Source organism: Patiria miniata, unplaced genomic scaffold, assembly GCF_015706575.1.
Source record: "Patiria miniata isolate m_02_andy unplaced genomic scaffold, ASM1570657v1 HiC_scaffold_3, whole genome shotgun sequence".
Classification (NCBI taxonomy): domain Eukaryota; kingdom Metazoa; phylum Echinodermata; class Asteroidea; order Valvatida; family Asterinidae; genus Patiria; species Patiria miniata.
This window is the reverse complement of record NW_024037069.1, coordinates 24,339,109-24,366,787: the sequence shown is the minus strand read 5'-3', so window position 1 is coordinate 24,366,787 and position 27,679 is coordinate 24,339,109. Positions and strand designations below refer to the sequence as shown.

Here is a 27,679-nt window from a genome sequence, read left to right as displayed (position 1 = left end):
ATTTTGTACAAACTTTTATTAAAAACTATTACTTACAAGGAAGAAAATGTCCAACTTGTTTCATAAATAGTGATAGTACGTAAATTTCGTGAACGCATGCTGTCGCCATATTTGCAGATTTTTGTGTGTGATGTTGCCGATTTTAACGAAGGTAAGAATGCAAAAAAAAGCCTCAAGAATAACAAATGCATAGTAACACACTTTTGCAGTTCAGAGTATGACTGTTATAGCAGAAACTGGATATGTTTTGCGGCATGAATTTGGGGAGGTTCATGGGGGAAATGAGGTTTAAAAATTTGATGTTTATCGGTCCGCTCTTCGGTCAAGTTCCGCGTGGTCGACCGGTTGGTTTTATTTTGTGCGGTAAACAGCTTGTGCTGTGCCGTTGTGCCGTGCATGCAGTGCAGAGTTTTGCTAGAATTTGATGTTGCTCCGATGGTCCGCACACCCGCACCGGTACTTTGTAAAGAGACTACAGTCATAACTAACTAAACATATAGTTGTTATGTGTTTAGGTCTTAGCATGTTTAGCAAAAACATCAAATTTGAAACTGAAAGTTTTCCAACTTGAAATCAGCACATTGTGTTAATTCAGGGCACAAGAGGGCGCTTTCCATTTTTTCATGTGCTGGAAATGCAGTGCAAACCAGAGTTGAATCAGAGAGCTTCCATAAAACAGTTTATGAAACTGAAAACAGTAATTGTTATAAACTGAAATCGTTCTAAACATGCTAAAAATGAAAGTTTACATTTCAAGAGCAATCAGTTCCCTCAATATGAATCCATATTTTTTCAAGCCTAGCTCAAGATTTTTTCTCCGACTCTGAGTGACAAAAACTGGATAAGGAATTTGTTTTCCAAAAAAAAGAAGGAAATGGGGCCTATAAATTATTTTAACTTGCTTTATGCATTCTATTTGTCAAAGGTTCGACTAAACAGGAAATACATTTGGCTCCAAATCCAGGATTGTTCTCCAACTTCTAAATTTGAACATATTAAAGTTTGGTTCTAAGCTGAGCGGCATCTGTGGGATGACATATTGAAGGGGGAGTGTTTTAGAATCTGTTGAATGATTGAGGGCAACATTGTTCATAAAATTTCTATTAACATAGCATGAAGGAAGTTACGCAAAGCCTTGCGACACTTTTTTTTTTGTAGGTTTGTGTTACAATTTGGAGAACACTCATCCTTCACATATCTGGTCTACATAATATGTATGCATTGATCTCTTTCGCTTAAAAAATACACGTACATCAAGGCCTTGCTTAAATATACAAGAGGTCATTTGCTGTATTCATTCGCTCAAGATTCAAATACTCTTTTGAATAACATGACTTACAATTTTGTGACCTGTAGCAGCGTAGTTTCTTCTTGTGATTGGATGTAATCAATCAAAACGGTTCAAACAAAAAAGAGCCATCACAGTCCTAGGCTAAACAGCAGAAGTGGCCGGTTACAAAAAGTCCAGTAAAACCATCATTGGAAATGCTTAACGTAGCATATGGTTGTATCCTTCCTTTATGGACTCCTTTTTTGGACAAATCTTTCAGTCTTCCCATCATGTTCTGATATGAAATTAATTTGTGTTGAAACGTCTACCTCATGTGAACCCTACTCTCTCTAAAATAAAAAATATTTGTAACATTGTGGTACCATATACATGCAAACATACAATTCTTCACACTTTTTCACTACTTGCAGCCTGTGTGCTAAAAGACATCCAGAATTTCTTTTGCAAAGCTAGCAACATTTGTGATTCATAAACATGTTGCTAGTAGTCAACACACAAAAGCAATACCAACAGATATATCTACATGATACCTTGGAAGTTACCAGAATTACATTCCGTCTTTATCACAGTTAGTAGTTACACAGACAGCACCTTTTAAGCAGCTCTGACAACCATTCATCAAGCTGAAAATTAGAACTTAAAAAGTTAATGTTACTCTAGGGCATTTTCAAAAATACATACGTCAAACATGGGCAACAAGTAATAGATGCAAACCTGTGAAATAGAAAAAAAATTACAAGACTGGAGATTTTGATGACACCCCTCATCCAGGCGGGACTATTACTGTGCGTATGCACTGTGCATGCACGGATGGCCTCTTGAATGGAATGTGAATCTCCAAGACTCTTCTTCATCCAAACAACCCTGGACTGGGAGGTGTTACACATTGGATTTTAACTATACAAAATAAGACATAAATGTTTGACCATGACAATCATCACAATGGCTCCTCTAAAATTCCTGACTGCATAAAAAGTAAATGCACAGCATCAGTTATACTTACACTTGCAGTTCTATTGGGTGGATGGAAGTATTTAAAAGAATGACAAGGAATCCAATTTTTTGGGGGGTGGGGCAGGGCATTTTGGAAATTATTGGCTCATTTTGAAAAGATCAGTCCGTAGAATTTTAAATTATGAACCATGGAAGTTTCACCTATTGAACACAAATCCTATTGCTCGTCAGTTCATTGGAAGTTAAGGAGTCTTGTGAGAATTCCTTATCCGGGATAATGTCAAGTGACCACCGCAACTTCACCAGTGGCGTGGATAAATGCAGTTGAGTCGTACCCACCAGGGGAAAACCAGTAAATCAAGTGCGTGGCCCCTACAAAAGAACTTAGTAGATAAAGCAGCTACTTGTCCAGCAGTGTAAAGCAGCTTATGTCAAGATCTAAGAATTCTTTTTGAAGATTTCTTCAGTCCGGTGAGTAATTTCGTTGCAACAGAATTGGTTTTTGTTGACAGAAATCATGACTTTTACCAGTTGAGGTTCTGTTTTTATGGAACTACAGAGCAAGTTCGGGCGAGAACCATTAATCACTGGTGGTTGATTTGTGACATTACCAATGCCTGCGTGCTAATTGCAACGTGCGCATGCCTCTAGTCAAATGATGGTCAAATGTAATCACAAAACTTGGTCCTGGCTCCCCATTGTACTTGATGTTGTGCATGACTACTGGAACCAGCGATGGAACCACGCCTCGTCGTCTGGTTCCAAGTAGTCGACTATAGTTGTCCAACCATCCTTCGTTCGAGTGAAGTTAGTCGAACCAAGGAAGGTTTACTATAGTTGGTGCCCGAACTTGCTCATAATGGACCAAGTTGGCATATTTACATCATTAAATGTCTTGATTTCCTGCACATGAAAAGTGCACAAGATGAGTTTGTAGATGGAAAAGAAACTTGAACAAATTTTAACAAAAGACCATTTATCCGGATTCAAACTTGATCCCGAGATCAAATGTGAGGATTTCAAATATACACTCTTAATTTTCAAAGAGTTCACCTGGGGACCAGATGATGTGGAGTGAAAAAAATTACTATAATTTCATTTTGAAATGCATTTACCTTAAAAAAGTGTCACTCACTTAGAAACTCTCGTAAAATCTCCATCGATTCGATTGAATGAATTTCACTCTCAATCATCTCGTCCCTAGTTTCAGTCGGATTTGATGAATTTGCAAACGAATAGAGAATAGAGTGAATTTGTACTTTTCTCCAACAAGAGAATATGTGCCTAAGACAGTATAAGCTGTTATTCAACTTCTTTTGTAAATATGCCAGTTGGTCAAACTTTTTGCATTGATTTAATTGTTGGAAAGAATCCCATATCTGGCCATCACTTTTCACCCTGTGCACAAACCAAGTATGAGACTGGTCCGAAAATTTCTAAGTGTTTTTAAGTAAAAACTTGAATATTTTCCCTGCTAATTTTGACTTTTTAGGACATATATTATCACTTTCTGATGGCTGATAAGTCATTGAAGGGAAGAATCAGTGATGGCCAGATATGGTAATCTTTCCCAATTGTTCTTAAGAAAAAGTTGCTCTCTGGGGTTGGCTGTAAAGTACATGTGCGTACACCATAGGTGGGGGGGGGGGGGGGGGGGGGATACGTACGCAAAGTGATTATTTGCTTTCAATAAATATCGTGAAATCAATGTACTTATATTTAATACCTTGTACCAGGACCAGCTTTTATGTATTGAAAATCATTACATCATACACTGTACTGGCCCTTCACCCCCGTGGTTTTGATTTATCTTCCCAGTACCACAGACAGATGTTATTTTGTCAACATTTTGTCATTTAATTCAGACTTCAGATGCGCCATCATACTACAGCAAGCTTATTACATGTGTGACGTTAAATGATGCTAGAATAGGGTACTCTGAAAAGTCAAAAAGAAAAATGGAATGCGTACTATGCGTACAGGGGGGAGGTGGGTCTAAAAAGTTGGTATTTCGTGCGTATGTACTTTATGGACAGCCCTTCATTTGAAATACAGGAGCATCTGGTTCATTCTATAAATTTGGGGTCCAAAGTGTGACATTTTCCCGTCCCTGTTACCTTGGTACTTTGTAATTTGCCATTCAAGCATCATTAAGAATGACTTCAAATGATTGTTTATTTGTTGGGTAGGTAGTTTGCTATTCATAATCACTCTTGGAGGATGACTGCATTAAGGAGTGCATCAGAATTATACAATTATAGATGTCAGATGTAACGGGGACGGGAAAAAAAGTGGACCCCAAATTTATAGAATGACCCATCTACGAAGCACCTACATGTATGTAGTTGTTTTCGATGAGAATGACGAAGTGATACACATGTTTTAAATGTGTATCCCTTTGTGTGATGCCATTCAGTTTGGAATATGAAACATGACCAAATATTTAACCGTAACCTTCGCCTGTATTTTGCGTGCAACCTGTTAAATCCAACAAAACCCAACCCCTAGACAAAACTGGTCATTTTTCTTTCATGATCTCAACTGGATCCAATTGGAGATGTACATGTAGTCGAGTCCATCACAAGTCCTCCAGTCCTAATTCAAATCACAAGCTATTCAAATGAGCTTTGACAAAGGCATTCCTTTGTTATTGATCATCCACTGTTTCTTGTTACTGGACTTGTGATGGACTCGACTACATCCCTGGATCTAATTGTGTTGGGTCTTGTTATTTAAAGCAAGGTGCACTTTCGTCCCGATAACACCAGAATTCAATGTTTAAGATTGTTAATTCAAAACCATACTTCAAAGGTTTGGGTAAAAAGGAATCCAGATACAGTGTCTTTCAGTTACGGAGAAGCACTGAAATATGTTTTTTTTTTTTTATATCTGACTTGGCAGCCATTTTTTTGTGGCCTTGTCTACACATATTTACAACACTGCATAAATAAAGCCATCAAAATTTGAGCTGAAGCTATCAAATTTTGAGCCAAAGCTACTAGTTTATATCAACATCAGAGTGGTGCTGCTTACAATGCACACCAAGCAAGTGACAACTCCGAGCAGTGTTTTCAGGTTTTCCGGTATTCGGAACGGATGACGGATAAACATGCAACAAGTGAGGCCGGAAATATCTGTCAGCAACCCGCTCGCAGCGAGCACGGCCAGAAATATCAGGGTGTGCTACCCACAGATGACAGCCTGAACCCGTCTGGCATCGAGGTTCGTGAAAAACAGTCCGCGCCTGGGTCCGGTCGATGTCAAAATAATCCCTGCGCGAACTGGTTAAGCTATTGGGGCAATCAATTTTTTTTATGTGTGATGGGCATTCAGACATGGAAGCGTCGCAGTAAATGGCTACCAGAATTGTCGCCGTAATTTCAAAATCAGATTGATAGTATTCCAGCAATCATCACTAGACCATGGTAGGGAAAAGATACTACATGTATACTCAAGTTCCCATTTAGGAAGTACAGTGAACGTGTATTTGAGCAATCAAAAGATATTTGTTTTTAGACATTGAGTAAGAACTTGGTCCTTGTCTGATCGTAACCATACACATGTGAATGTCTTGATTTCTACACATGCTGATCAAAATTGCCCTTTTTTCCGCAAGGTGTCATGTGCCAAGTCTTGTTTCTGTAATCATTCTAATGCTGCCAGTGAATGTAATGCATTTACAGTGACTGTGAGAGAATGTAAACACCGGCAATCATGGACCTAGGACTAAAGGATTGGGGCGCAAACAATACTTCCACGATTGACCGCACGTCCACGATTGAAATTCGTGTACAAAACCAATTAGAGCTGTTGCTAAGTACAAACAAAGGAATGAGGATTAGGGACGGGGGGGGGGGGGGGGGGGGGGGGGGGTCCACAACTACCGGCGTTTCCACATGTATGTGTGGGCATGTTCATCTATTCACACCGTGGATGAAAAATTACAGAGAACAAAAGAGAACAATATCGTCCACGATTCCCAGAATGTGTACAAAACCTATATGAGAGTCTTCCTAAAAAGTTAGAGTACAAACAAAAGATGGACAGTAGGATGTCCACGATCGACGGTGTGAACACGTTTGCGCGTGTGTGTGTGTGCTTTAAACATGTATGCCAGGAAAATATTCAAAATCAGGATTATGTCTCACACTACACACTACATGTAAAAGCAGAATTGTTGACTTGAGTCGCTGACTCGGACTCGAGTCGCTATTTTTTAACTTGAGACTTGACATCACTTGGGAAAAAAAAGTTGACTTGCTGACATTAACACGTTTCTTAAAGTTAACAAAAAAACACCTCTAGGTGTTCGTGCGCACTAGCTTAGTCGGTTGACATGAATGTACATACATAGCGAATTAGCACGCAATAGCTGGGCATTCTGAGCCTGCCACATGTCATGTACTTGACTAGCACTATGTGCGTGTTATGGACAACGTATCATATTCGACCTTGTGCATGCGAGGGGAAGTTTGTGCCGTGCGTAGTCTGAGTACCATCCGTTGTTATAGAGCAGTCATTCCACAGAGACCATAGGCTACACATACATTGTACACTCGGGCTACCGCTACACTACACGTTAACCGTAAGCGTGCAAAATGCAACTAGGGCTTAAAATGACTAGAAAACGGCTGCTACCCCCAATCTGCCATAAAGCAACAAGAATTCACATCATGCATTAAACGATAACGTTTGGAAGGACATTTTGTCAGACGTCCTTCAAACATTCAACATGATGGAACAAGTTTGAAAATAATATATGAAAATGTGTTTTTAGACTTTTTAGATTAAAATAAGGTGTTTGAGAGAGGGTGTTTGAAAAGTATATATACTTTTTTAATCTCCTAACATGATGCACACTTTGATAAACCCCATTCCCATCTGTACCCCAGCTCTGTCGTCGAACACGTAAACTGGTTTCCGTACATAGTATGTGCATCTAATGTTTTTATTTAAATGACTCGATACTTGACTTGACCTGAACAAAATTAGGACTTGACTTGATTTGCTAAAATTTGACTAGGGACTTGAATTGACTTTGGAAAAAAATGACTTGGTTACAACTCTGTGTAATAGACCTAAGACATAATGACGTCACGCTTTGTTTACATGTGCACTTTCGTATGGGAGCCAGGTGGGGACGATTTGCTGGCCCAGTGTCCTCACATGGCTCCCATAGGAAAGTGCACATATAAACCAAGCATAACGTATGCATGTCTTCAGGTCTATAACAACTAATGTTACCCGTGTTGCTCGATGTCCACTACATGAAGGAAGAGCATAAAATATCTAACTCTACAAACACACAAAACGTATGCTGAGTAAATAGTTCTGATGATTACCGGTAAACAGAAATGAAATCTATGTTGTTGTTGGGTGAGGATTTTTTTTTGGGGGGGGGGGGGTTACTGGTCACACTGTAACTTTCATCAGCGCGTGCATTAAATTATGGAGACTTCCGTTCAATTTCTGCTGAAATGGCTGGTCTTCATTTCTATACATGTATTGGCTTCAACATGTTAAGGGCCAATACATTTCTATTGGTTTACATAATGATGGTTTTGCCATGTTTATGACCTTATAAGGTTACTTTATGGCAGTTACCCGTGACCCTGTCTTCTTATCAGGTTCCATCACGATTGTCAAGTAAGATACTGCGAATTGTGCACTTAAAAAAAAAAAAACAGCGCACTGTCAACTTAAGTCACAGGAATGGTTTTCTATCTTGGCTGAGATTCTCGATCTTGTTCCCCACCAGGATTGATTCAACCCAGTTAGAAATGGTAAAATTCCCTTGGGAACCAGAAGGGGAACTTCTGAATGAAATTTTGCAAGCATTCCACATGTTGGTTTTTCTTAACTCACCTACCAAGAGACTTAATAGACTTTCGTTGAGTATCCTTGCCGAATACCTTATGAAGAAGCCTTGCAAACCACAAGTACATAATGTGTACATTATATTTGGGGATTTTCCTGAAGAGAGAATCATTGACGTCAAAAACCAGAGCTGCTCCTTTAATATTGGAATCGTCAGTTGGGCATTCAACTTTTTTTAAAGTGCGCAATGCGGCACATTCAAGTTCCAGATTATGCATTATGAATGTCCACTCGTTGCCCATCAAAATCGCTTGAAACTTTAATGTTATGTCTTCTTCTTCACTTACAGAACATGAACATAAAAATAACTAACAATATGTCATCTGAGTACTTGTATTACCTATGAAATTATTAATTTTAAATTACTGACCAAAAGATGGTCACTTTCTCCATGAACACGTAGTTTTCTGAAGTCATACTTGATTTGAATAATGCTTGAATAAGCACAATATTTCAAAACAAATCTAAAAAGGGATGTGGTAGAAGTTGTAAGGTGGTATATTCATATGCGTCCCAGCTTTATGACAACATGACACAAAACTTCCAGTGAAAGAAACGTCCCACACACGCACACCTGTTCTTCTCTAGAAGGGGGTATAAACCATATTATGCTTTAATTATTACTTCAAATTACTGTTCATGAAAATCAACAAAAATATACTTTTCAGTGAAGATTTTACATGTATTCGTAGACAATACCTACTATTTGCGGCCAACATTTTGTGTCAAAACATTGATTTTTGAAAATGTTATACGTTATACCAGACCCACAGATTGCAGCCCAAATTTGTGTCATTTCGATTGGGTTTTTGTTTACTTCTCGTTAATCTATATCTGAACTGAGTTTTTTTATTGAAAGCTGTAGTGCATATACTGACATACATAGACATTTAGAATCAGCTGAGAGATGACTGCACGTAGCCTATACTACATGCAATTTGATTGATGCATAAATGTCGACATTTCTTGACTGCGTGCTGTATATGTAACGCTTTTCAAACATCACGACTGCATTATGACATGATCACCTAATCCCCTCGAACTGGACTAATCTGCTTGAGGACTGCTCGTCATGGCCAACGGAGGAACGTTTCACCCAACCTCGTCCCCAGTGCTTACTATTTTCCAACCTCGTTTCCAATAGTAAGCCCTGGATAGGAAACTTTCTTCCTGTATCCTGATTCGATACCGCTATTGGCTAATAATGGATTTATATCGTTTAGTTTTTATTTCCAACATGCATTACGTGTTTCCACGTTAATTGAAATCTTAACGTCCACGCCTTCTCAAATATACTCCTTTCTTATTCAGCTTACTATTAATATGAAATGTGATACTGCATATTGGCGGCCCATATTGTAACATTTTAACTTCCAAAAAAAATGTTTCCATAACTCATGGTACCACGAATTGATGCTTTTTTACCCCAGACACCGCATACAAAAACAAACGCTAATGTAACGCAAAGGCAGGCACAAGACTATTCCTCATTTGCATACGTGTTCAAAAATCTTGCACATGCAAATGATCCAATACCAGGGTGAGAGAGCAGGTAGTGGTGGGCGCGTACTGCTCGACACCCTGGGGACGAGGTTGCGTTTCACCCTACTGACTGTAAAGAAGCGCATACATACTTGAATACTATACCGCCCAACCGCTAAACACGAGGCATCGGTTATAAAGCGTCTCATATCCATTGAAATGCTCAACCGTTTACATTGATTGACCGAGAAGCTACATTGTTACAACTTATGGACCACGAGGTGAAGACTACATGTATTTTCCGTTTATCCTCCTCCTCCCTCTACCAAATGTGATTTGTACTGGCTTCATTTCCGAGTCCCCGCTACAGCTTGTTCATGCGGCCCTATCCCACTCTGTGTCGGTTGATGGTTCTTGGTCGCCCAGTATACTGCTCTGCAAAGGAGCAATGATGAGTAGAGAAAATAATGTGGACTCTGACAAGCCGATAATGTGCACATGACCGGTGCAGCGCACCCACACTTTCCCGGTTGTTTTTTTTTAAACTTGCAACCCATGCAAACTAAATGCTGGGGTGCTGTGGTCCATTGGCTACCGTATTTGACTCGTGTGCCGTGGTACATGTACATGGGTTCGAATCCTGACCGTGGGAACATGATGCTTGTGCTCTTCCGCAAGGCACTTAACCATTATTGCTTCGTCCTTCGAATGGGACCCGTGTGTTGTGTAATGTACGTTAAAGAACCCAGGGACACTTGTCGCTAACGAGAAGGGGTTTGCCCCGGTGTTCCTGGCAGTGGCTGCAATTATAAAGGTGCTACATAATGGGCCTCATACTTGGGGCCTCCATGGGAAGCAGTGCCTTGCACTGATCGGAATTTACCCTCATTAAAGATGACGTGAGACGATTTTTGAGCTTTCCACTCATTGACACATACTGACGTGAACTCTATGGAATGCATTTTCAAATTTCGGCGTCGTGTGTTTAATGTCGTGAATACGCCAACCATAACCCACAAAATGGTCGAAGGAAGGCCGACATCCATATCTTATTGAGCAACTGATGTTTTCTACATAATACCTTTTTCTTAATCGTTGGGAGTTTTACCACAGTTTTGTCTGTTAAAAGCAACTTCCAGCACTTGCTTTATCCACTTCATCAAGGCAGTCTTAGCTGTGTACTCAAACTCTCGTAGTTAACATTGTCGTTTATGGTAACAGTGTGCGTAGTTTTGTTCTGCAGCACACGTCGTATTTTAACCAATCACATCACGCAACCTAACATGAATATTAATCATGCTGTGTGGATGAAAGACACTTGGGTTCTCGTGGTGTTTTCCCTTCAATTAAACTTATCCCAACCAACAAATATTTGATGAAAACGGACATGCATCGGTTCGAACAGCAGATTTTGCGATCCATAGTTCATTCCACTATAGGCCACTGTGGCAGCTCGACGCATGCCGTTCTTTGAAATGCTTTAATGTACGCGCATGACTGAGTGATAGCAATAGTGTGACGTCATTGTTATTTTCTTCTGAATAAATATCGAACAAGCTGAATAATCATGACCATTGACGATGCGTACTGCAAATAATACAACCGCTAACGGCGTTGATGTCGATGGGAATGTCTCAACCTCGTCTCCAGGGCAAGGGCGGATCCAGAGCACAATTTATTATTTTTTTTTGGGGGGGGGGGAGGGGCCAAAAAAAAATTGGTCCCCAAAAACGCGAGTCCAAAAAATTATGGCGTGGGGTTCGGGGCCCGCTGAACTTGGGTCCGGAACCCGCCGAAGGGCCCCGAATTTTGTTTGGATTCGCGATGCTCTGTGGCGCGATCTGAGGCAATTTCTGATCACTTTGACCATTTTTTTTGAGGATAAGATGGTGGTGTACGCAGTGCCTGCCTTCATTGCGACGTCAATTTTAAAAAATGGGGTGTTTGGGGGGGGGGGGTTTGGGTGGGGGACATGGCCCCCGTTGGCTCCCCCTCCTCCCCTCCCCCTCCGCCCCCGGATCCGCCCTTGCTCCAGGGCTTACCTCGTTTCCAGTATAATAACCCCTGGGTGGGAAACTTGAATCGAAACCACAATAGCACGTAATGATTCATAAAATTATCGTGTACTTGGTAATTTTATTTCCAATGCTTATTATTATGTTTAAACATTTATTATGAATCCACTCAAAATATCCTCCATTTTCCGTTTTGCAAGTGTAAAACTGCATATGTAGTGTAAAACTGCTAATTGGATGGTTAAAGATTGTAACATAACTTTAGTAAAACGCTGGTACGAATTGACCCCGTGCAAATTATGAAATACTATATACAAAATGCACATGTATATAGCCTGCACGCCAGGGCGAGAGAGCATAGTGGGAGCTTACTGCTTGACACCGGGACCACGGTTGGGAATTTAATACTTTGCGCGGATCAGATTCTAGCGATTGACGCAGACTCATGGTCACATATCAACGTAGACCCATCGTCTGAGATGGACGAGAAAGCGACCTAGTTTTGTCACTTTAAGAGAAACATATCGACTCCTTTATACTTTGTCGCTATTTTACGAATGCGATCAGAAATTATTCACACTTATTCATAAGTTTATATTCAAGATGATGTCGTAGGTACGGTGTCACGAATTTCAAATTACTCGCTGTGTATACCTCCATTTTAAAAAGGAACTAACTTTTGTTCACCTAAAACTGATTCAATAATTTTGGAGAAAATAGTTTGTCCCGTTTCTTTTTTTCGGTACATTTACCGTGCCTCATACTGATTCATAGTTATGAGCAAAGAATGTGAAAGAAAGACTTCTTTGGCCGTAAAAATCACGACCACATACAGACGATGTGAATCCTTGTCTATACTCAAAAGATTACGAAGGCAAATCTAATCAAGTCAACATTTTGAGGTTCAAACCATGACTATGAAATTCCCGTCATACCGTTCCAACACAGCCTTCAACAAAAGCTAAAAAATCCCATCCGCCTTTCGAGTATCGTCCCATTACTGCAAGGCAGGTGGTATCCAGAACTCGAAGTTATCAGTCATCTTCTCACCGAACTGAATACATTTTACGGTAGAATCCTCTCCATGCGACTTTCCTTGCGCTTGAGAGGCGAAGTATATTGGGTTTGAAGGTAATGGACACCGACAAGTGTATTTTTGCAGATTCAAGGAACAATACAACAAATTTGAAGCAGGTTATTAAAAAAACTAACCTGTCGACGTTTCAGCTCAGTTGTCATTTTTCTCGACGCGAAGCAAGGTTTTCGTTGAAAACCCTCCGTTCCAAAATGTTCATTATACGTTTTGAAACCGTCGTTTTGACACTCGGGGAAAATAATTCTCATTCACTGATATGTAAGTGATTGCAAACTAAACTAAATTTGGTAAAAATTTAGGCAGTAATTGGACGGAAAATACTGGCAAAAAAATTCTTTCACGAAAATGACACCATAGCCCACTACATGTATAATATTTGCAAAGATTTCGCGGGATGCCTGATCTCATCACATGTTTTACTTACAAATCAGGCAGGATATTTTTGCAGTTTCGTTTTTGAATGTTTGCAAAATGGCGTCATTACCTTTAACAAGTTACATCGGCCGCACGGTATGACCTTCAGACTTGAGCCCTTTGTTCAGCATCAGAGAAGTAACATTAAAACCAATTTGAAATGGCGGGTGCTGGGTATTCTCATCTTCTAACTCTGATGACTGGTTCGAATCTCACCTCATACCAGTGCACGTGGATTACATTGCGCGGGTTTCTCATCAAAATGAACACGGAGCTCTTTGCGTCTACAAATGACATCACGTACATGGCATTCTATCGCAGTATTTGGATTGGAATCACTTCTACGCAAAAAATTATGAATAACTAAAAATGGTCATGGCTCACTTTTTTTGGCGAAAACTGTCATTATATGCGAATACTAAAAATGTCATTATACCCTCAAACATCGTTTTTAAAAATGTCACGTGGCTTTTGCGCCTATATGGCGCGTGGCCACAATATTTGAATCATAAATTTAAACCAATCTTACTGTACTCGGACGTATATACAGATACATTAAGAAACGAATGAATGTATTAAACTGAACGAAATTTTACAGTGTCACCTTTATTAACACCCTATAGAATTGACCTATCGCCGTTTGCGAGTTAGCCACGCCCCCTTGGACAACCTTGTGGAATTCTGTACATTAAGTTTTGTTTGTATCAGATTTTGCGCGTTCCGATCCATTTGTAATCGTGTAATAATTGCCTTAATCAATCAATACTTTATTTCCACTCGATCAAATAACAATACATGGACAATATTTCAATAGCCCGTCACGTGCATGGGTGGTTTGAAACGCTTTAATTTTCCGGTGTCACATGAAATTTTGACTTCTATAAAATCTGGTCACTTTTACTCTTTTATTGGTTGAACGTTCACAATGTTCGCTTAGGCATGCGCAATACTACCAATGAGTCCGTATTTCGCGAGTCCTACTTCTCACCACACCGTCACCGCATCGTTCTGCGCCACATCGCGTAGTACGCGCCAATCTCCACATAAGGAGATGTTTACGACTACTGGCGAGAAGCACATGACAAAACACATCTAGAGTGGTGTTTCAAAAAACATGAAGTAATAGTGTTGAGCAAAATCGTTGGAAATGTATAATTTTTGACTTGTTTGGACTTGTTTGGACTTTTTGACTCAGTATTTATAAATTGGAATAAATATGTGATTGGTCGGTATTAAACAACTATGTTTAAGACCGGCTCAGGGGCCTGGTGCCGATAAAGATAAATACGGTGCAGAAATGACATTAATTGAAACAAAATTGCTATCCACAAAAGTTTCAGAAATGGGGCTTTGAAGTATGTTTTGACCAGCAATCGGGCTGTCGACGTTCAAACAATCCAGGCACAGAATCACAGCACTGTGCTACATATAAAGTTTAAAGCAACTGCTCTTATGAATCAACTGCTGGCACAATGTTTCAGTCAATGTAGGGTTTTCTTTGATCGTATGGCGATTCTGTGTCCTCTTATTGGTACTTCGAAGAAAGAAAATGATATGTTATGAAGTGGCTGGTCACACGCCACTACATGTAGTAATAATGTGCACACACAAAGTTGTTTGGGGGGCCTGCGAACATCAACCAGAAGATTGATTTGCAGGTTTGCCTTTGCGATTTGTGTACATTTTGTGGGGGTGACACATTTTGAGGTATTTGCAGTTGGGATTGTGGAAACAACATCGACAAGTTATGACAAAACTATTGCAGAATGTGTGATGGCTTTAATTGCGAAATAATTTCAGTTACCACAGAGTGATGTGTGGCGATATGCGCTGACGAATGATACTTGTCAATATCCTTGCTCAGTGATTAACGCGAGGGGGTGTTATAAATTTTGTCACCAGTATTTCAGCAGTATTTTTTTTACGGATATAAGGTGATACTGAGAAGGATTGGGAGAGTAAGATCCCCGCGTACAAGGTGACCAGAAAAAAAATTGCAAGCAGACATCTTTAAATTTGTCAAAACTATCCAACATCCGTATTTCATGTTGATGGAGTATAGTGTTTGCACTCTTGTGTATAACCACAGCGAAATTTTGATGACAATCCATTCATGCAAGCCAGAGATACAACAGATTATACAGGGTGGATAACACGAAACCGAGATATTATTGCTAATTGGGACAGAAGTAGGGCACATGTGAATCAAAGGGAGATATCCTCTGTTAGGATTGAACCTCCTCTTTAAAATGAAACCCTGATCATGTCCTTACATTCACGGTTGACTGAGCAGTGACCAATTTAACGAAGGGTCTATTAAGAGACTTGCGCCGCTTTTCACGGTGAAATCTCTTCCCCCCCCCCCCCACCTGCCTTGATTGGCAACTATAGCCTTTCACACTGTGACAAAAGACACAACACAAACCACAATTGAAAAGTGGCGCAAGTCTCTAAATAGACCCTTTCATAAAATGGGCACTGCTCAGTCAACCGTGAATGTAATGACATGACCAGGGTGTACCTTTAAAGAGGAAATTCAACCCTAACAGAGGATATCTCCCTTTGATCTACATGTGCCCTTCTTCTGTTCCAATTGCAATAATACATTTGTATCTCGGTTTCGTTTTTTTTTTTTTTATCCACCCTGTATACGGCAATGTGTTTTTCACCCGTTCCAGTGTGATTTACACAGTTAAAGAAAAGTCCCATTGCAGAGTGCCGGTTAAGCGATTTCCAATGCAATGTATAATTCCCACAACTCTGGTTTGCACTAATGGGTTTCCATGACATTTTCACTTGATTGCACACAAGCGTATAATTAATATGCCCCATTGAAATGAACAACTTTGGGGGGTCACCCTGTATGGTATAATAGATGTGGAGTGAACATTATCAGCGTTGCGCTGTTTTACAAGCGGAAGACGAAATCCTTTTTTTTTCTAGCAGGACGGCAGGGTCTGTATGGTTAATACAGGTAGCGTGATCCTGTAAAGATTCAAAGGCTTTGAGTTTAAACCGTATATGCAGCTGTAGCGATTATGGTCGCATTACTTGACGTGGATGAGCACTTGGAGATTGCTTTCAATCAAAATTGTAAATATTGGGTAGGCTACATTTTAGTTGCATTATAATAAGCAGTTTGGGTGTTATTTTAATCAACACTCCGTGTTAAAAGACACGATGGTGAATAGCGTTTTTGTCGGACTGCATTGTTATCTCTTCGTGATGACACTGACTATACAAGATCCCATCGCGTTTCTTCATAGATGGCTAGTCAGGTAGCCATTACAGTAACGACACTCATGAACTAAAGGTCCTGTAGTCGTCTGTTTTCCTTTCTCCATGATACTACATAACGCCGAGCACCGAATTTCGCAAATGCGATGCTCGATTCATGGACTTAAACTCGTAAAAACGGTCAATGGCTATACGGTTGGTAAATTTTTTTTAAAATGAAAAAAAAATCCGCCGGAAACAATTGCAAATATTATCTTAGTGTCAGCAAAAACGTATTTAGGGAACTTTGGGCCTTTTCGGAACCAATTGCAACCGGACAGAATCTTGCCCGGTTTTGGTCACGAGATATCGGTGGCCACCTGAGCTAAGATTAGATTATTGATATTGATTATTGATAATCCCTGGGTTATGGGAGCCAGATGGTAGACGCTTACCTTGGTCACCGGTTCTACTTGAAGCTTGATATCCATACTGTATCAGCCCTGGGAAGCCGAGGTTTTCCCTATGACTGCAATAACAAGCTATAAAATTTATCGCGTGCCCAGTGATTTGGTCGTTAAGTTATAATTGGGTAGTCACCGTCGTTTACATGTACATCTTTGTTGGATTATAATGCCTATTCGTATATTTAGGACATCCCAACTGGACTCAAGACAGTGTTATATTACCAGAGAGCATAAATATCGTCCACGGCGCAGCCTTATTAACGTCATCACGTACAAAAATACATGCTATAGGGCCTTCAAAATGAGGGTTTTTTTGCCCTGAAGGCAAACTCCCCGTATTCTTTGTAATTGGGGGACGATTGGGAATACATTCAAATTGAAACGAATAGGCCTGAGACCTAATGACGTTACGCTTTGTCTACATGCGCTTTCCTATGTGGCAGACGGTCCCTATTTCGTCTGGCGTCCCCATTTCGTGTGGCGTTCCATATAAAAAAAAAACACCGCATAATTATGTAAACAAAGTCATTACGTCATTGGGTCCTAGTGAACGCACGAGTAGAACGCATTTCAACTCGTACAGTCGTACTCAGGCGAAATTCGCCGAGACCTTTCCGTGACATAGGCCTATAAGTTTAGTTCGCATTTTACCTCCGCAAAGGAGGTTATGTTTTCATCGGCGTTGGTGTTTGTTGGTTGGTGTGTCTGTAAACAGGATAACTTAAAAAGCTATCAACGGATTTTCCTCATTTAGGAGTGGTCCTTAATTTAGTACAAGTACAAATCGATTATAGATTTTGGAAGTGATCCAGATCTGGGTCTGGATGCAGGATTTTTTTAAACGATTCATCGCCATTAATTATTTTGTGCGAGTATTTCTTTGGGATGTACTGACAATATGGCGGGGACTTGTTTGGCGGAGGTTGTAGATCTATGTGATTGATCTACGAAAATTCAAATTAAGTTTAATTTTCCTCAATCTCTTTAACGGACATGTGCTGACTTTTACTGTCAAACACTACAGATGAAACATTGTGGAGGCTATTTTGTTCAAACCTGATCGTATGTCAATTAATTTGAAATTTATGCGGGGATACCTTTCAACTCATTAGCATTGGCTTTACACAAATAGCCTTGTTTGCTTGCTTGTACTTGTAGACAATGCCTTGGCTTAAAGTTTTGATTCACATTTTATCACTTTTCAACTGTTCGAATACAGGGATAGTTATACCTATTAAGTCGAATGATACGGGTCGATTCTGTGAACAGACATGAAGCAAAGCGTGACGTCATTGCCGTGAAAATTATTGCACGGTCTTTTGCAATCCCCATAAAATGGTGGTCCAATAGGGCCTATAGCAAACAAGTACAAATCGATTAGATTTGGAAGTGATCCAGATTTGGGTCTGGATCCAGGATTTGTTTCAAATGATTCTTCACCATTTTTGAGAGTATTTCTTTTTGCTGTGCTGTTATGGCGCGGAATTGTTTAGCATTGGTGGAGGTTTGCGCTCTCCGAGTGCTTTCAGTTCAGTCTTTAATCTATGAGGTTCGCTACACAGCTTATCTGAAAATGAGAAAGGTCATAACATCACTTTGAGTCACCACGGTTGGGAAGGAATGGACATGATTATCTTTATGCAAATACTCTCCAAAGATTATAAAAGGGCAATATCACAACATGCATTTTAAATCCATGCCGTCACAACACTTGGAAACGACCTCTTGTCTTAGTTTATCATCGTGTCATCGGTTTGATCAACCTGTCACCTGTCTATAGCAAAAATGTGAACGATGTCCGAGTATATTCCCAGCAATTGATCGGGTCGATCAATGGGTTGTAATTCTCTGATTAGTGGCATAACACGGAGGGGGAACGGATGCCCCCCCCCCCCCCCCGACATATCATCCGGAGGGTGAAAGGCGGGGATCGCTGGGATGAAATACCCTTTGTTTTGCATACAACAAACGAACATTGAATTCGGAAATTATACCTGAAATGATGTACAACATTGCCGGCGAATTATAAGAAGCCGACAATATTAGATTCGCCCTGCATGTGCAATTAAATCTTGAACGTGTTTGAGCTGAGTAATTCAAATACCCGCAAAGTTGCTTTCAATTTTGACTAAAAATTCTGAACCTCGGGTGCTTCAACGAATTTTGCAGAGAAATGTGAGTGAAGCCTTAATTGTGACCTCGTTCCTGTGACAAACTTGAATAAATCCAATCAACCAGTGCAGTATTTTATACCATGCATGAACCCCAAGCATGGACACTACGACTGAATTTTCTGGAGGAAATTTAAACTTTGCAAAGCATTGTGGGTAGTAAAAGTTGCGTTTCCCGTGCTCTTCAACAAATTCGATTTTTTTTTTCTTTCGAATAATACATACATGTATTTCTAATACATTTTCAATTTGTATGTTATATTCCAACCAATAACCTCTTTTCACCCCTTTTTTTGATGTTTGCACTCCTGTGATGGTTTTGTTTTGGCACATACAGACTGGCTTTACGAGAAGGTTGGCTGCCGGTTCGTACATTGTCGATACTAATTGTGTGGCAGGAACAGCCTTACTCAGTCACGAGAACGGGGTTGACGTCTCATTGAACAGTGAACAAGTTTTGTGTTGCTAGGGGGAAAAAGCAATTCAAAAAGGGAATCTATTTTGCAGGATGAAACTCGAAAACATCCCGCGGGACGCAACTTGAACTGCCACGATCAATAAACGTACTTTCCGCATGTAAGTGTTGTGTGACGTGGAACAGTTGACACCGCGTCACTGTTCAAAAAAAATCGGTCCAATGAAAGCCACAAGAGCTCACCACGTGCCACCAGGCTCTTGGACTTGGTACGATACCCAGGATTTGGTGGTGCACCCAGGATTTGGCCGGGGGGGGGGGGGCTCACAAAAAAAATTGGCACAAAAAAATTGGCCCCAGAAAAAAAGAGGTTTTTTTGGGGGGGGTTGAATATTTTGACGTACGGTGGCGCCACTTACGTCCCTATTAAACTACTCGAAAATAGGCCACATACATATCACCAAGGTCAAATCGTGGGACTAAAAAAATTAAAATTACCCCAAAAGAGCCCCCCCCCCCCCCCCCCGGGTGCGCCAAAGTTGTTTACAACTGCGTCCGCACATGAAGGTACGACGCCTTTCGCTTCAGAATAAACAATCCGCTGTGTTCTTGCAAATTGCAAAATCAAAATAAGATAGCAACAAATTGAAATTTTCTTGTATTGAAGTTAGTACCAAAAAATACGTTAACAATAGGAATGTACCATATTTGACAATATTTTTAGGCTTAAACTATATTTACATCTGCGTTTTGTTTGGATAAGAATTTCACATAAAACACGTACATTAAGGCCTATCTGCTGTTTTCATCCCGAAGTGAAATTCGTCAAATCTTGATGTGCACATGTGCAGTTTGAATGCGGAACGGGCTTGTCAGTTGTTGCCATAGCACTATGGTTGTTGATCATGAGCGGGCATCGTCTTCACGGCTCGGCATGTCATGCCACAGCCGGCGTTGTCATGTGTAACCGTTACATGAAGACTGCTCCGAAAGTTACCACAATTCGAGATTTAACATGCGCAACATTCATAGAATTGTGATGTGCTTGGATACACAAACAAAAACAAGAACTTCCATCTTTCCACCCGACACTTTAGCGTTGACTTTGACCATTTCTCCAACATTTTCCCGTTCACTGGAATGTTTCAAAGAAATTAAATGTTTTCATTAAATAAACCCTTGTGGGGAAAAAAGGGCTCTGGCATGCAGTCGCCAAAATCTGACGAGCCTTTCCTGCAAATACAAATGTCTGTGCTGGACAGCCCCATAGTCTACCAAAGTGGAAGGGTGGAATGTGAAATTCTATACTGCTGATGATCGAGCAACCTTGGTATTGCACTGATGTCTGATTGCCAAAGTGTCTCTCGCTGCTACCCTTGGAAAAAGGTAGTTCATTCCTTCATTTGTGTTTATTGAGAATTGGCATTTCCATTTTGGTGCATGCAGGTGTTGAAGTTAAAGATCTGGCTGAGTGCGGACAATTGATTCATCATGACGATCATTCTGCGATTACAGCAACTGCCATGGTCGGCAACGTCCATGGACATCCGGCGCTACTTCACCGGATTGAGCATCCCCGATGGAGGAGTCCACATAGTCGGTGGGGAAAATGGAGACGTTTTCATTGCATTCTCATCTGATGAGGACGCCCGTAGAGCAATGCAGATACAGGACAGGCCACTCTGTGGTAACAAGATTGTCCTGATGCTGAGCAGTAAAAATGAGATGCAGGAGGTGATTGCTCGAAATAGAGCGGTGTCTCAAACCAAGTCAGATCCGTTCCAGCAAGATAGCCCCGGTCAGAGCCCAGGCCCTTCCAGTCAGCCGTTGATCACCCCTGGGGGAGATTCTCTCGATCAAAACAGAGATTATGAGGGGTTCAAAGATCCGAAGAATCAGCATCCCAGTGCCCAGTTTGAACCCAAAGGTCGAAAAAAGCCTCTACTGCCCAGTGAAGATGCTCGAGTTCCCGGCCTTCCTCCTCGGAGACCAGGTGGAGATAAATCTTTACTTGGAATGCCTCCATACAGCAACCAACATGCTGACCCAGCTCTTGGGAGACAACCTCCTGGTTTTAGCTCTGACCCTCCGATAGTTGGGAGACGTGATGAAGGGTATCCAGATTTCAGGAGAGAGGGTGAGCTGGAAAACAGGCCACCCGGTGGTCCTGGATCACATAATGTCGGTCCTTTTGGTGCTGGGAAAGAAAGACATTTCGGGGAGCAGTCAATGGGACATTCCTTCAGAGGCCATGACGTATTTCCAAAGCATCACCCTGGTCAAATTCCAAGTGATATGGATTCACGAATTCCATCTGGTAGAAGACCACCTCTTCTTGAACATGAACCGGGCAGACCTGATGGGAGACCGCCGTTCGGGCCTCACAGTGATCGTAGAGAAGGCTTGCTTGATGACCCTCAGAGCAAGCGATTCAAAAGAGGATCAGAACATGATCAAGCAGCTCTATTCGGAAAAGGTCCATTGCATCCAGAAAAAGAGAACTTTGGAAAGCCAAATGTACCAGGCAGGTTTGATGAAGGTAAACATTGGGATAGGCCATTTGCAGAACCCCAGTCAGGATTTCCAAAGGCCCATAAGGATTCAGAAGGATTCCCAAGTAACAATGGACGTGGAGCTGCCAAAGGAGGAACTGAAAGAGGGTCTATGCGTAGGAGCCGCTTTGAGCCTGAAGGACAATGGGATCAAAAGGGAGCAGGAATGGCGGAGGAAACGGGCAGATTTAAAGGGGATCCGTTTGGTCTGAATGAAGGTTTTGATGATCCAAAAGTGCCACCTAGTGCTACAAGAGATCACTCAAGCGAACGGGGTGGCCTAGATATAGGAAGGAGGGGACCGGTACTACAGCAAATGGGTCCAGAAGGGTACAGGAAAGGAGATGAACCATTTGCTGCTAGTAACAGGAATCGAAATCAGCACATGGATGACCGAATGGTTCCAGGAGATCAAAGAGGACCAGAACGCATGGGGAGAGGAGAGCGCAGCAGTCCAGGAGAACAGAGAGGTCCTAGAGATGAACGCAGAGGAAGAGGAGATCATATGAGCTTTGATGAACACAGAGGACCAGGGGAGCACAGGCATCCTGGAGATCGTATGGGTTTAGATGGACTAGGACGTCCAGGAGAGAGAAGGGGTCCCAGCCATCTTGGTCCAGAGGAAAGCAGAGTTGTAGGGCAGCAAAGGGGTTCAGATGGTCCTTTTGACCGCATGGGTCTGGGTAATCGCATGGGTCCTGGAGATGACATGGGTCCTAGAGATGGCATGGGTCCTAGAGGAGGCATGGGTCCTGGAGAAAGCATGGGTCCTAGAGATCACATGGGTCCTAGAGATCGTATGGGTCCTGAGCATGAAATGGGTCCAGGAGTTCGTAGGGGTCCTGATGGACATGGTGGTCTTGGAGATCGTATGGGTCCAAGGGATCATGCTGATCCAGGGAATCGCAGAGGTTCTGTTGAGCACATGGGTCCTGGAAATCGCATGGTTCCTGGAGATCGCATGGGTTCTGGAGATCGCATGGGTCCTGGAAATCGCATGGGTCCTGGAGATCACATGGGTCCTGGAGATCGCATGTGTCCTGGAGATCGTATGGGTCATGAAGATCGCATGGGACCAAAAAATCATAGGAGACAGGATGATCGCAGTGAGCCCATTGGTCCGAGAGATCGCTTTGGTCCAGGTGATCGCTTTGGTCCAGGTGATCGCTTTGGTCCCGATGAGCCTTTTGGTCCAGGTGAACATTTTGGTCCGGTTGATCGAATGAGTTTGAATGATCCCATGGGTGAACACATTGATCGCAGGGGCCCAGGCGGACGTATGGAAGACCAATTTGTTCCAAGTAATCGGTTTGGAATGGAGGAAGATTTTGGTCCAGGTAAACGTATGGGTCCAGATGGCCCTAAAGGAATTGGCTCTCGCTTTGGTCCAGAAGGAAGATTTGGACCACCATCTGATCGGGGTCCTCAAGATGATGTGGAACAACCAGATCTATGGAGTTTGAGGGATCCCCGTGATAGAAGAGAACTGAAAGATCGTCCAAGTGACCATTTTGATCCAAGAGGGACAATGGGGTATGAAGGAGACCAGTGGGAGAAAAGAGATAGAAGACCTGCCCTTTTAGGTGATAAAGGACTACTTGAGGTAGAAGGTCGGCCGAGTCCAAGAGGTCCCACAGAATTTGGTCCAGATGTTGGCATAAGATCAGACAGTCGGATGAGCCCAGGAGAGATGGCTAGAGAGGACCCCTTGATTCCTGAAAGGTCACACAGAGATCAGCATGGTCCAAATAACAGGATGATGCCAGGCGACTACATGGGATCAAGAGAAGTTCCGAGTTTCCGTCATGAAAGTCATTTGGGCTCAAGTAGTCCAGGAATGCATGAAGAAAAAGCAAGGGACAGTGATATGAGAAGAGGTCCCGGAGCACGCCATCTTCTTGAGGGTCCTTCAACACACGGAAACGTCTCTGCTAAACATTCTGATTCCAGAAAAAAATCCAGTGCTCCTGCTTTTGTGCGTGTTACAGGCATGCCATTTGATGTAACTGCAGAAGACATAGTTACATTTTTTGATGGCTTGCGTATTGCTGAGAATGGCATCCGTTTGACTTTGGATAGCTCTCGTAACAAACCAAATGGCAATGCCTACATCAAGTTTGTCAGTGAGGAAGATGCATCAAAAGCCTGCAAGCTCAGCATGAAATACATGGGGAAAAGATACATTGAGGTAAAACCATGTCGGAAGGAAGACTGGGATAGTTCACAAAAATTTTCTGTCCCACCTGCTGAGTATCCATTGGAGGTTCCAAAACACAGTCGTAGATCTCGATCCCGCTCACCTATTCGTTCCACCTGTGTTGAGTTGCGGGGCCTACCACACCATGCAGACATCCAACACATCAAAGACTTTTTCTATGGTTTAGATGCTGCCAATGATAAAATATACATTGTACAGGGCGATGATGGTCGTTCAACTGGTATTGGTTATGTCGAATTCCCAGATAATGTGACATTTGAGAAGGCATTAAGAAAAAATGAAAGTTATATTGGAAGAAATATGGTCGAAATAAAGCCAATATTCAAAGAAGTCATGAATGTACGCATTGTTGAAAATACGAAGCGCATCCAAGATAGACAAGCAGGCAGTAGATCATCATCCAGCACAAAAGAAAAGAGCACAGGATCAAGAGGATCATCCTCGAAAGACGTCAAAACTTCTGGGTCTAAAGATCGCAATGCAAGAGAATCCAGCTCAAGAAGTTCAAGGGATCAAGATTCTCGGCAATCATCTAGACATAATAGAGATAGCCAAAGAACCAGTGACCGGGAGTCAAGATCAGGCGACTCTCAGCGATCTGCCTCCAAGAGCAGAGACCCACCTAAAGATGCCAGCTCACGATCATCAGATTCCCATAGTCGTTATGCAGGAGATTCAAGTTCACAGAAGCGAGACACTGAGTCTAAAGATCAAGATAACAGACGACCAGGACTCGGATCCAAGCAAACCCCAAAAGCTACTGAATTAAAACGCCCAGAGAACACCTCAAAAGATGTTACGCCAAGGTCTCAGCAGGATTTACAGTCCCACCCAAATAAAACAGGGAAATCTCCAAGGGATGTACCGCAAAGGGATACAGCCCCAAAAGATGCACCCCCAAGAGATGCACCTCCAAGGGATGCACCCGCTAGAGGTCTTATCAAAGAAATTCCCGAGCCTGTTCCAAAACTGCTGGCTCAAAATCCAAGAGGTGTGGAGGAACGAAGGTCGCCCGGTCTTGATGAAAAGTCTTGCATCAGCATGCGCAACATGCCGTACAACACATCCGATGAAGAAATCCACAACTTCTTTCAGGATATGGAAATTCAACCCCTGATGGTACACTTCTTGATCACACCGGATGGCAGGCCAAATGGACAGGCTTATGTCGAGATGGCAACTGTTGCCGATGCTCATAAAGCAACCAGTAAGACCAATGCCCGCATCCAGGATCGCAACATCGTCATGAGCGTCATCACAAAAGGGTTCATGAAGAATTGCCTTGCTCAAGGCAAACCACCTCAGCAAGCAGGACCTGGGCTTCTCAGCATCCCTCGAGGACCACCATTCCCTCATGCCCCTGGAATTCGTCCACCCATGGATTTAAGACAACCTCTCCTTGGTAACAAAGCACCTCCGTTTGGGATGAGAAACAACTCAGGGCCTATGAGAGGCCCACGACTCCCTCCTGTTGAGGTACTTATAGCTCGTGGATGTGTTGTGGAAACTAGTAACCTGCCATTTGACATTCCCATACCAGCTATAATTGATTTCTTCGGCAATCACAATGTTGTGCCGGAGACTGTGAGGCTGAAGACCAACGAACATGGGCGGTTCAGTGGAGAAGCCAGGGTAGCCTTCCGTACTGCTGAAGATGCCAACCGGGCGATAGCAGATCTGAACAAGAGTATTCTGGGAGGCAGAGTTATTCGCCTGCATTTGATGTAAGTACTGCACACACAAGAAAGCCGCTGCTGACTTTCACTTTGTTTGTCATAAATTTCCTAGGCAGTCCACGTCAAGATAAGACTAAAACACTCAACCAGTAGGCTGGTCACTGATGGGAAGTTCATGCATCATGTACCACACGGAAAACAAAACTGACAAGTTGCTAGGCAGTGAAAATGAAAGTGTTTTGGATTGCTTCCCTGAAATCACTGCCTATTGGCAGATCTCTTGGGAGGGTTTATGGGGTTAAAATGACTCATGTTGTGTATTTATTATTAGTACAACCTTTGAAAATGCACTTTTGTGTACCATTTAACCTTATTCACAATTTTCATGTTGCCATTTTCAAGGGTTCTTTGGTGATTCCTTGTTATGTCAATACATGACAGTAAGCCAAGAGCAAACCTTTCTCACAAATTTTTGGGGTTCACAGTTTGAACAGAAAACCCTTTTAATTGAACATTGCCTTTCTATTAAAAATGGCATCACAGCAACAGCGCTCTCAGTTGTCAGGAAACGCATGGACAATTTTATATGTTTAAAGAATTGCACTTTTCTGTAAAATTAACGAAACAGGGATGTCAAGAGTTTATGCATTTAAGAGGAGTAGAAAGGTGAACAAAATATGTTCCCAAGTAAAATTCATGTTATAGACCCTTTAAACCCCCTCTTGGGCTGCCAAAAAAAAAGGGGAAAATATCAGGAAAAACATTAAAATAATACCAGGCACCATTGACCCTTTGATAAGGTAAACCCAGCTCTCGAGCAAAACGTGCATTCGCCCCTGCTGTTCCTCTTCAGTTCTGACAGGCTGCGGCAAAATCACTTAAACAATGTACGCCTATTGTAATGCGCATTAGAACACTTTGATGGTATCTGCACAAAATAAATACAATTGTTACTATTATTATTAACAAACATTCTCGCAGGCAACCTATGTGAGGCGTCACCCTGATCCATCACTCTTGAGGTGTCTCTGTCAGATGTCCTTGAAACCATGGCGACGGACGCATCAGATGAGCATCTTATGGAGTGAAGAAGTTGCTCTCAGTCACCATCTTCATTTAATTCTTTTCATTTGATTTGAGGGTGGATCCAAAAGGGGATGGGTTGTAAGAAGAGAGTGTCAGTATATGACTTCATTCTAAATTAACCCATTAGCACTTGTACTGCATTGCATTACATTACATTCCTTGATGAATACAAAAATCTACGCAGCGCTGGGGCAGTTTGGGGCGGTACTGGGAGTACCAGGCAGGGCAGTTTGGGGTGGTACAGGGAGTAACAAGCAGGGTGGTTTGGGGCAGTACAGGGACTAATGGGTTATGCTTTTACAAATATTTGCAAGTAACACACCCTAGGAAAAAATAACTGCTTATAACAATAAGGCTACATTTACATTTGCCTTTGATAAAAACAGGCATGCAACTTTGCCTTCGATCCGCTGATTTCTTCGTATTTTACTTCTCATGAATGTCATTACAAATCGAAAAATACATGTACTGTACAAAGTCTTGTGTGATTGGGACTCTGGAGTGTCCTTGCTCTTTCTAAACTCCCAGTTACATGCCTGCATAAAATTGCACTTTCCTGATTGTAATCTTAGATTAGAGAAGCCTATGTGTTGGAAAAGTGGAGTCAGATGATCCTGATTAATTATTATTTCCACCAAACTGATCATAAATACAGGAGGGAAAAAAACACAAGATTTTGAAAAGTGTGTACTCTACATGTATATATACAGTCGAACACCTTTATACAGGCATGCAACTGGGAAATCACC

The 27,679-nt window shown here is 41.8% G+C and overlaps 1 protein-coding gene across 2 annotated transcripts; it reads left to right on the top strand.

Moving 5' to 3' along the window:
* Positions 1 to 56: 56 nt before the first annotated feature.
* On the top strand, positions 57 to 27,679 carry LOC119738344 (collagen alpha-2(XI) chain-like). 2 transcript variants are annotated; one of them, XM_038213200.1, is made up of 4 exons: positions 60 to 151; positions 2,477 to 2,716; positions 20,845 to 25,892; positions 26,826 to 27,679. In XM_038213200.1, the coding sequence occupies exons 3-4, from the start codon at positions 20,890 to 20,892 to the stop codon at positions 26,836 to 26,838; spliced, it is 5,016 nt and encodes a 1,671-aa protein (XP_038069128.1). In that variant the 5' UTR covers positions 60 to 151; positions 2,477 to 2,716; positions 20,845 to 20,889; the 3' UTR covers positions 26,839 to 27,679. The 2 variants fall into 2 exon arrangements, with proteins under 2 accessions (XP_038069129.1, XP_038069128.1); XM_038213201.1 differs by lacking the exon at positions 2,477 to 2,716 and having other exon boundaries at positions 57 to 151.

Bases quoted from the DNA above. Each gene is read 5' to 3' on its own strand.
- LOC119738344 (XM_038213201.1), top strand. From the start codon at position 20,890: ATGACGATCATTCTGCGATTACAGCAACTGCCATGGTCGGCAACGTCC.